The sequence below is a fragment of the Ranitomeya variabilis genome, chromosome 1 (assembly GCF_051348905.1).
Source record: "Ranitomeya variabilis isolate aRanVar5 chromosome 1, aRanVar5.hap1, whole genome shotgun sequence".
Taxonomy (NCBI): domain Eukaryota; kingdom Metazoa; phylum Chordata; class Amphibia; order Anura; family Dendrobatidae; genus Ranitomeya; species Ranitomeya variabilis.
In genome coordinates this window covers 914362666-914373637 of record NC_135232.1, presented here as the reverse complement: position 1 = coordinate 914373637, position 10972 = coordinate 914362666, and the positions used below count along the sequence as shown (strand labels likewise).

The 10972-nt window shown below is 45.9% G+C and overlaps 1 protein-coding gene across 2 annotated transcripts; it reads right to left on the bottom strand.

Annotated features, from left to right (window-relative positions):
• Positions 1–5586: 5586 nt before the first annotated feature.
• On the bottom strand, positions 5587–9418 carry LOC143776632 (uncharacterized). 2 transcript variants are annotated; one of them, XR_013215890.1, is made up of 4 exons: positions 9165–9418; positions 8880–8998; positions 7589–7814; positions 5587–7103 (listed from the first exon to the last, which is right to left on the bottom strand). XR_013215890.1 is itself a non-coding variant. In XM_077266244.1 (3 exons), exons 1-3 carry the CDS (start codon positions 9040–9042, stop codon positions 7031–7033), a joined length of 462 nt encoding a protein of 153 aa, XP_077122359.1. In that variant the 5' UTR covers positions 9043–9418; the 3' UTR covers positions 5587–7030. The 2 variants fall into 2 exon arrangements, 1 of the variants encoding a protein (XP_077122359.1); XM_077266244.1 differs by having other exon boundaries at positions 8880–9418.
• Between the last annotated feature and the right edge of the window lie 1554 nt (positions 9419–10972).

Sequence of the window (10972 nt, the reverse complement as noted above, 5' to 3'; positions counted from 1 at the left end):
TTTTGCAGAGCGTACATGTCAGTGTAGCCATGAAATCTTGCACTAGGAGTGGTGATCTCCAGTGTTGCATGGAAGTTCTGCCTTGCAGGAACTCTACAGAAGGGCAGCCAGCAAATAGGAAATGCTCAAACTTACTAATGCACTGGTCCCCAGCTGCCTGCACTCGTGCACTCTTATATGCCCCAGGGAGGGGGGGAGATTTTGCATTTGCACCGTGCAAACTCCAGAATTTGGGCTCCTCTTACCCCCTTTACCAGGCTGAGACATTCTCCTCTTTGCTTTGGCTGGGAGGGGGAGGTGGATAGGGGGGAAAGGGTGAACAAAAGACTATGCCTCTCCTCTCTTCCCTTTCTCTCTAGTTTTACAACAAAGATGCAAAGTTTGCAGCTCCAGATCTTCCTGCAGAGCTGCCGGGGGTTCCTTGAGGCTGTTCCTGGATTGCACTTGCAGTACACGCTGCCCATCGTACTCCCTTCTCTTCCGCTCCATAAAATACATTTGCAGCACTTTCAGTTGCAGCTGAGAACCCCAGGCTCTGCACCTACATGATGGGCCAAGGGCTGCATCTAAAAAGCTCCAAACTTGGAATTAGGAAGGCACTGTGCATGCGCGGTGTTTGGGGGAAGCGGGCATGAAGGGACTTGTAGTCCAGGGCGAGGCGCGGGTGGCCGCCCTTTTTTACTACCCCCTATTCAATACATGTCAGACACAATACCTCTAAAGAATTAAATGGCCCGAGGCCAAAAATGGGCAAAGTGCCTGCGGGCCGCACCAGATGATATCCAGCCCGTGGGCCGGATGTTCCTCACCCCTGTTCTAAGCAATACATAAGCTGGGGAAGACTGCAGCTAAGGGCCCATACTTACCTGTGAGAAACTCGGATGAGTCTCGCACGTTAATACCCGGCACTGCACCCGGCACTCAGGAGCGGAGCATGAGGCTGTATGTATTGCTATGCGTCCGCACGCTTCGCTCCTGAGTGCCGGGTGCAGTGCTAGGTATTGATGTGCGAGACTCATCTGAGTTTCTCGCAGGTAAGTAGGAGCCCTGAGACAGAAGCTTGCTAACTTGTGGAATGAAGGAGCTGCCCTTAGGGTCCACAGTGTAGATATCCCAGGAATTTCTCTGTTTTCGCTCTTTGCTTCTCACAGCTGATGTTTCTGGGCAGATGATGTGTACTATTCCTGGTGAAGTTTTTCCTGTGTAGTGTGTAATATAAGCATTTTACCATTGAGATTTATATTATGAAAAAGTGTATGTAATATCACACTATTTCCTGTTTTCTGTAATCATTTAATTATTGTAATAAAATTGATCGCCTTCTTTAAAGCCGTATCTGACCTTTTTAAGTACTTGGCAAAAAAAATTCCATATGTGGAGGAAAACCACTGTTTGGGCGCACGTCATGGCTCCGAAGGGAATGAGTGACGTTTTGGAATGCAGACTTTGATGGAATGGTCAGCAGGCGTTATGTCATGTTTGGAGAGCCCATGATGTGCCTAAACAGTGGAAACCATCTGCATGTGCAGTTCCTGGTTGCCGCTGTGGAAGCTGTCTGCGGGTTGTGAGGTCATTTGCAGCTGGTGCATAACTTTCCATGTGTGTCAGTGCTTGCAGTCACAGCCTGGTGCCCTGAGCCTCAGTTCCTGTACTGATTGTGCTGTAATGGTTTCTGTGTGTGCTAAGGGTGTGCGCGGCCACACCTTCCCTACTTCTATACCTGAAGTTGTGCGGTGTAATCAAGTTCTACGTGTCTCTCTCCTTGTCCACATGCTCAGCTGCCACAGAACCCCAGTCTCTATCCTCCCCTAGTTCGGGTAGGCCCAGGTCCCCCTCTGTGGTTTAAAGGGTCCGTATTTCATCCCCGGGGGACACGCGCCCCATGCCTTTTAAGGTTGGTCGGCTTGGGGGCGTCTATGGGCTGGGCCACATCTGCAGCTGATCGTGACAGAAGCTCAGGCCCCACCCATAAGGCAGGGGAACTTTATATAGGAGCTGCCCCTCAGCAATTGGCTGGGGACAGCATTTCAAGTACACACCCTAACCCTGATAAAAGCAGGGGAGGTGTGACCGCGCACGCCTTTAGCACACACAGAAACCATTACAGCACAATCAGTACAGGAACTGAGGCTCTGGGCACTAGGCTGTGACTGCAAGCACTGACACACATAGAAAATCATGCACCAGCTGCAAATGACCTCACAACCCACGGACAGCTTCCACAGCGGCAACCAGGGACCACACATGCAGATGGTCATGTAGCAGGGCAAAGACCTAACCACCATGTACGGCTGCACAGCAGAGCAGGGAACTGAGAAGGCTCCATCCAGGTAACAGCCAACAGTATCCCAGCTCAAATTAGGGGGAAAAGAGTAAAGGATTAAAGCAAACATATACATTGTCACGCTGAAGACCAGAAACAGACAGAACGGCATGACAAATGTTATGCAAAACGTCAACACTCCAATATTGACAAATTTCTGGCTTCTTCACAATTCCCATGTGAAGAACCAGGCCCCGAAACATCATTTCTATGGCGTCTATAGGGTCCAGTTGGTAAATGATGAAGTCAGATTTTGGGATAAAAATAGCTGGGCATACAAATTTGCTTGCGACACCATGAGATTCAGAAAATATGCAGAGAAAAAGACTTTTAAAAAGTCTATTTCTGTGAGACCCGTGGTGTCAAATTTGATTCCTAATTGTGCCTCAAAATCAGGAATCTGTAGCTCATAATTTTCAGGAGGTGAGGTCCATATGGGGTCGGTAACAGTGGGCACTGGTTCAGATTCTGCCCTGGGGTGTCTGCGTGGCGGTTCGGTATCACCGGATGAAGAGGAGTCATAGTCGGAAAACTAAAGCAGGGTGGGATCCTCTCCCTCACTGTCATTGTTGGAGATAAAGAAAGTGAATGCCTCCTCTGCTGAATACCGAGTTTGGGACAAACTTTAGGTGTGTGATGTTTGTGTGTTTACCAAATTTTATTCAGGTGTGTTTGTGAGTGTTTTGTGTAAACTTTTTATTTTATTTAGAAGGGAAAAAAAAGAAAAGAATCTAGAAAGAAAAATATGGTAAAATAAAAAACAAATTACTAAACGAGTGTCAGTAAAGGACAATTTACTGAGCGCCCGCAACTGACAATAGACCTGATGCAATTCAGTGAAAAATGCAGTAGTAGTCGACGATTACTACAGTATATTTTTACTGTCACTAATCTAAATTCTTTTTTGATTCCTTTTTTCCATGCGGATGCTAACTAACTCAATTCAGTAAAAATACCTAGGCTGGACATCAGTGTTTCAGGCAATCTGGTTGCCTGAAACACTGAGAAACGCTTCAATTGGCTGTTCATGATTAAACAGTCAATTACAGTGATTGTAGTTTTGTCGCCATCCCCCAGGACAAAGGCACCATGTTCCCGGCTGTGAGAAGCAGCAGGGACATTCATGCGATCACCAAGTAATTAATTGTGATTGTGATTGTAGTTGCGTCGCCATCCCCCAGGACAAAGGCACAGGTTCCCTGCTGTGAGAAGCAGCAGGGACATTCATGCGATCACCAAGTAATTAATTGTGATTGTGATTGTAGTTGCGTCGCCATCCCCCAGGACAAAGGCACAGGTTCCCTGCTGTGAGAAGCAGCAGGGACATTCATGTGATCACCAAGTAATTAGTTGCAGTGGTTGCATGATTGACAGGACATACATGTACTGCATCAGTCGGGAAGTTCTTCCCGATCATGACAGGCATGTACTACAAATGTCGGAAAGGGGTTAATGGATTATAGGCGGAAAGGTGAGTATCACTTTGCCTGTTTATTGTTGTTAAATAAATGGGTAAATGAGGTTTGGGGAGTTTTGGTGGTGATGATGCTTCTGCTGCTGCTGCTAGCAGTTACCACATTCTTAGCAGTGGTATAGGTCTTTTTCTTTTACACTGCCTCATCCATTTCCATTGACAGTTTGTCTTTTACCATACATTTATACAACATTATAATTTAGCTTATGCACTCTTTTCAAACCCAAATATTCAACCCTTATCAAAAAGGAAGTAATAAGAGATGCTAGGTAGGTACGTGTACAGAAAGCAAAAAGTGGCAGTAAGCCACAGAATAGGTGTGGCTTGTTTGATTGTCATATTGGACTAGTAAAACAGGTGTGCAAAAATAAACATGCATAGTTAAATGTGTACATAAAAAAGAAGAAATTATATTTCTTCAACAAAATTCATCCTCCTGCCCAAAAATTTCATAGAACTTATACATCAAAGAAGAGAGAGAAAGAGGACCCCACTGATCATAAGATCTTGCACTCTACAGGTGAGAGAGAGATGACCCTGCCGACCATACGATCTTACGCAATACAGAACATCAAGGAGAAACGATACTTCTTGGATCCCGGTCAGACTCCTCTCACTCAGCCAAACCAGATCCCCACTCTGCACTGACGAGGGGCAGTACCCCGAAACACAGTGTCTGCAAATTGAGATTCTGGTTTCACTTTTATCCTAAGTCATGTGACAAGGCTCATTAAAGGGTTGACATTGACTGTTAAGATTGCTACTTTCAATAGGTGGCACTAGAGTTCTAGTCCTCTTCCTCTCTGAAGAGACAATTTGCATATTTCCCAGAGGAGCATTGTGGCTTCAAGTCTCCTCATCTCGACATGCTTAACATGTCACTCTCCGCAAGGAGAAACGATACTTCTTGAATCCCGGTCAGACGCCTCTCACTCAGCCAAACCAGATCTTCTCTTTGCACTGACGAGGGGCAGTACCCCGAAACAGTGTCTGCAAATTGAGATTCTGGTTTGGCTTTTATCCTAAGTCATGTGACAAGGTTTGTTAAAGGGTAGACATTGACTTTTAGGATTGCTACTTTCAATAGGTGGCACTAGAGTTCTAGTCCTCTTCCTCTCAAAGAGACAATTTGCACAATACAGAAGAGAGAGACTCTGGAGGTGGTAAACAATTCGGCAGTAAAAACTGGGCCCCACTGGGAACCACTGATCTGTGATGGCCTAGGTACTGACCACCATAGTGCAGTGTATGATCTCATATCTTCAGGGTACTATGGAGAAGCCACACGATAACAGAAAAAAGACATTAGCCTGGTATGTGATGCTTAGGCAGCGTGGGAAGTGGTGCCAGGCAAGTTTTTTTTTCTTCTTGTAAACTGCAAATCAAATCTGGAAGTGCTCGAATTTACGTGAAACTACAAATTTCAGGAAATTTGACTCAAATTCGATCCTACACAGATATATGGTGAACAACATCAAGAATGGTAGAGTGGAGTTGTTTGGTATGTTGAAATCTAAGACAAAGGTTTGAATATCACCTAGAAAAGCTACACTCAGCTTGGTAAGTTTTGAGCAGGTGAACAGATAATAAAATATCTGGCTTAAGCAAACCCATGTGGAAAATGTGTCTGAAATCTAGCAGAGTGGTACTAAAGATCAACAGCTGACGCACTACTAAGTAAATAACAATGCTACTAAGATGGGGGTGCTTAACTGGTAGCCGAATAAATGTCTAGAACAAAAACAAAAGAACAGAAGCCACTGAACAAATGTTAGCACACCACCTATTGCGTATCAAAAAAGAGAAGAACTTTAATGGGTAACACATGACAATAAAACCATTTAAAAACAATACAAAACAACACCCCCCGTCAGGCCCATAATGCTCATACATATATATTGTGACATGCTACGTAAAGCCGGCTGTATTACCACATGGAATACCATAAATATCTCCTGAGATGATAAAGAACTGGACATACAAAAAAGTCTAGGTACAAATAACCCACTAAACATCACACAGAGGGGAGAGGGAGAAGAAGAGCAATACGCCCGGCCCCCTTAAATGTAGTCCCCTCAAAAACCTGTGCCACTGGGGTATCCCAAAAATGAGCGCCTGAGATATGCAATATGCAATAATATCTTGCAAGAAATCAAGGTCCGGGCATACTCAGCAGGAAATCCCTGCGGCTCACCTATGTGGAGAAACAACAGCCAAATTGTCACCTACAAATAGAATCGCATGAGAGCTGGACCGACACGGGGGAGAAAGACCCAACGCGTGTCGCGGTTACTCAGACCGCTTCGTCAGGGGAAAGTGCTTACCCTCAAGGCTGTATGTCCCATATATAGTGGATGGTCGGTGATCCAAACACGCCGCACATGTGCGCCGCCATAAACCGGACGTGACGTTACCGGAAATAAGATGCCGCCCGCGCCTGCGCACAAGATGAAAATGATTGTAAAAGGGCAGACGTCTCTGCCCATAGAGTCTCAGTGCGCACGCGCCGGACCAGTTCCAGCGGTGCGCTATGTGACCCAAACGAAAAAACGCCAGGTACCACAGACAGGGAACCAATGATGCCTAGGTGGGTAGGGAGGTATACCATATGTACCAATGGAAAGCCCTGTGCGTCCATGAGGGCAAACATGCGATAGCTCCCTATAAACTACTGCTGCACTGTGGGGAGTAATGTCATAGTTAAATATTATACATGAACACAGTTAAACTGTATATAATTAGTGGCACATAAACATATTGTAATCCTTATATACTCTAATCAAAAATGATTCATAGTCGCAACAATGAGCCCCATCTGCAATAGTAAGGTCCTAATCCTTAACGAAATCCTGGTACAAAATTTAAATAGAGAGTACAAGCCATCCGCTAAGTCCCGCCAGGCCCACTCCTATGGTCACCTTAACGGCCTTATTAGGCAGTCCATTGGAGACCCTGCTGAGTCATCAAATAAATGTCCTGAAGATCTATGCTCCAAGTGACCCACTCAGCCCAAGAAGCCCGTGAAATGCAGGTCCTCATTAATGCCATGAGGTGCTGTGGAGTTGAGTAGATAAATCCATCTTGACTCCACTTGAAGAAGCCTCTTGTATAGCGGACCTCCTCTGCCCGAGGATCTGATTTGTTCCAAGCCCACAATCCTAATATTGGCACAGCTTCCCCCATGATGGAGCAGAAAATGTGCAGCTACCGTACTTAACGTCTTGCCTCTCCTGTTATCCAGTGATGCCGTGTTGATACTGGATAAATGGCTCTGCATTCTCCGTCTCAACTCCTGCGAGGTTTGACCTACATAAATGCAAGGACACGAACAAATCAGAGCATATACCACATGAGCAGATTTGCAGTTGATGTAAGTTTTTAATTTATGTTCTTTCCGATCCACAGGATTACAAAACGTATCACGAGCAGGCCGCATGTAAGGACAAATGCTGCAGCCTCCACATGGGAATGAACCCCTCAATAATATACCCCGATTAAGACGCCTAGTGGGTCTCCTGTAATGATTCTGGGTCAATAAATCCTTGAAATTGGGGGCCCTTTTAGCCGTAATAAGAGGCCGAGTACTGATAACCTGGGAAGTAAGTGGGTCTGTGGTCAAGATCCTCCAATGATTGTTTAAAATCCTACTCATCTCTGGCCACTGGGTGTGATACCCTGTAATGAACCGCACATAATTGTCCGGTATTCTCTTGTTGGCCACCAATAAAGAGTCTTGTGACTGCCCACTGGCCCTCACATAGGCTCGCGAAATACACTTTTTAGGATAATACCTGGACTTGAATTTTGCCGTGAGCTCCTTAGCTTCCATCTTGAAGTCTGAGTCTTCAGTACAATTGCGCCTGGCCCTAAGGAATTGGCCAGTCGGGACCCCCTCCCTGGTGTGTTTGGGATGAAAGCTCCGATAGTCCAAAAATCCAGTCACAGCTGTGGGCTTGCGATAGAGACGTGTGGAAATCATGCCCTCCCGGCAACTAACCTCCAAGTCCAAAAAATTCACTGAAATGGGAGAAAACTGATAAGACAAGAAAATATTGCAAGAGTTGTTATTGAGGAACCCCATGAATTGGGAGAGTTCCTCAGCAGAACCTGACCATATGAAAAACACATCATCAATGAACCGCGACCACCGTCGCACTCTGGTATTAAAAAAATCAGACGTGAACACAAACCTGGACTCCCACCACCCCAAAAAAAGATTTGCGAATGAGGGGGCACAACGCGCCCCCATGGCCACACCCGAGATCTGTAAATAAAATACCCGGTCAAATAAGAAAAAATTGTGACGCAACGCAAAATCCAACAAATCAATAATGAAGGAATCGTGTAGTCTGTCCGAATCAACCTGTTGATCAATATAGAATGCGACGGCCCGCATGCCGTCCTCATGGTTGATGTTAGTATAGAGCGACTCTACGTCGCAAGTAACCATGAGATCGCCTGGAGCCAATGTCACTCCTTTGTGAACATTGATGAAGTGTGAAGAATCCCTTATATAGGACGGGAGCGCTGTTACCAAGGGCTGTAAAAAGAAATCAACATATCCACATGCCCTCTCACACAAGCTGCCCTTGCTGGAAACTATGGGGCGACCCGGGGGTATCGTGGTGCTCTTGTGGACCTTGGGGACCATGTAGAACGTGGGTGTAGTGGGTTGTTCCACCCAGATGAAGTCCCTCTCCTGTATATTAATAATACCAAGTTCCAACGTTTTATCCAGTAATGTTCTCAGCTTAACAGAGAACACCCCTGTGGGGTCAGAGGGCAATTTACGGTAGAAGAGGGGGTTGTCCAACTGTCTGTGTGCCTCTTCCAAATACATATGGTGCGGCCACAGGACTATATTGCCCCCCTTGTCCGCCTCTCTGATGAGAAACTCATCGTTGTAGCTGAGGCCCCTCAAGACCCTACGTTCCTGGTTAGTCAAATTAGCCCCAACTCCAGATCCACCAGATAAACCCTCTATGTCTTGCTTAACCAATTCGAAAAAGATTTTAACTGCCGGAATGGTAGAAAAAGAGGGACAAACCATGGATCTGTTTCTCTGGGGAAAACGTGGCCTACCTCTGAGAGGATCCCCCTCATCCAACAGGTCCAGAAGGTCCCGAAAAACCTCTTGTTCAACACGATTAGCATCAGACAAGGAATTCGGCTGAAAGTGTAGGACCTGCAGAATGATTTTCCTGCAAAAAAGAAAAAGATCCTTGATCAAAGTGAATTTGTCCATCCTCTGCGATGGTGAGAACGTCAAACCCCTTTTGAGAACCGACAACTCAATGGCACTAAGAGAATAACTGGATAAATTGATGACCTGGAGCGAATCATTAATGGTGGAATCATCATACTCACGGGCTTCATGGGTGGGCTGTGTTGTCACTAGTGATTCTTCCTCCGCTGATTGTAGGACATTGGTCTGCGGTTCCTGTTTCTGGTGATCCTCGTGAACAGGCCGCCGTCTCCTCCGCCCGCGCCTAGTCCTGAACCTGTGTCGGGTTCGCTTTCCGCGGAAGATAAAAAATCACTGGACACATGACCATCAGAAGATGAAGGGTTCTGTGTAGGGCCATTGGCATTGGATTTAAAGTTTCTCTCCCGTCGTTGGTTACCCTGGTGTCTCCAGTGAAAGACTGCCTTACGGTCAAAGTCAGTTTTGTCCCTTAAAAATTTAGATCTCTTCTTATCCTTGATTTCTCTATCAAATTTGTCTAGGACCTCTTTGAGTTTCACACGGAAAGGTTGGATTTGAGATATCTCGTCAAACTTATTAAGGTCATCCTCCAACCTTTTGATCTCCAACTTGACCTGACTAAGTAGATCTCTATCATGTGTGATTAAGAGGTTAATCAGTATCTGTGAGCAACGCAAAAGACCCCCCTCCCAAGTGACTCGAAAGTTGTCTGAGGGTTCCCAGGCGGGAAAAATGGAGACCCTCAGACCCCTGGGGACCAAATTCAATTTGAGGTACTCCTCCAAACATCTGATGTTCCAAAGTAACTTGATCCCCTGTTTCTGGGCAGCCATGAGCTGAGTGGTGACCCTTGTGAAATCAGACTCTGGACCACTCGAAGCCTGGTCCGTAAATGCAGCTGAAGCCGCGACCCTCCATGCCGCCTCTCTGGCATCCCAATCCATCTGTGCCACTGGATGGAATCCACCTGACCACAAAAATAAATAAAAGTTATAAACAATCAAAAAACAATTGTCAACGTCACAATAGACTGTGTGCTGCCAAGCCAAGAAAAGACATCACCAGATGCCTGCAAACTAAGTGGTACTAAAGATCAACAGCTGACGCACTACTAAGTAAATAACAATGCTACTAAGATGGGGGTGCTTAACTAGTAGCCGAATAAATGTCTAGAACAAAAACAAAAGAACAGAAGCCACTGAACAAATGTTAGCACACCACCTATTGCGTATCAAAAAAGAGAAGAACTTTAATGGGTAACACATGACAATAAAACCATTTAAAAACAATACAAAACAACACCCCCCGTCAGGCCCATAATGCTCATACATATATATTGTGACATGCTACGTAAAGCCGGCTGTATTACCACATGGAATACCATAAATATCTCCTGAGATGATAAAGAACTGGACATACAAAAAAGTCTAGGTACAAATAACCCACTAAACATCACACAGAGGGGAGAGGGAGAAGAAGAGCAATACGCCCGGCCCCCTTAAATGTAGTCCCCTCAAAAACCTGTGCCACTGGGGTATCCCAAAAATGAGCGCCTGAGATATGCAATATGCAATAATATCTTGCAAGAAATCAAGGTCCGGGCATACTCAGCAGGAAATCCCTGCGGCTCACCTATGTGGAGAAACAACAGCCAAATTGTCACCTACAAATAGAATCGCATGAGAGCTGGACCGACACGGGGGAGAAAGACCCAACGCGTGTCGCGGTTACTCAGACCGCTTCGTCAGGGGAAAGTGCTTACCCTCAAGGCTGTATGTCCCATATATAGTGGATGGTCGGTGATCCAAACACGCCGCACATGTGCGCCGCCATAAACCGGACGTGACGTTACCGGAAATAAGATGCCGCCCGCGCCTGCGCACAAGATGAAAATGATTGTAAAAGGGCAGACGTCTCTGCCCATAGAGTCTCAGTGCGCACGCGCCGGACCAGTTCCAGCGGTGCGCTA

Excerpts from the sequence above, each read along its gene's own strand:
- LOC143776632 (XM_077266244.1), bottom strand. The coding sequence starts at position 9,042 with ATGGACAAATTCACTTTGATCAAGGATCTTTTTCTTTTTTGCAGGAAA. Across the intron at positions 7,815-8,879 it reads TGAGGGGGATCCTCTCAGAG|TGAATTTTTTGGACTTGGAG; the intron begins GTAGGCCACGTT and ends CTCCCATTTCAG. Across the intron at positions 7,104-7,588 it reads ACGGCAAAATTCAAGTCCAG|GTCAAACCTCGCAGGAGTTG; the intron begins GTATTATCCTAA and ends GCATTTATGTAG.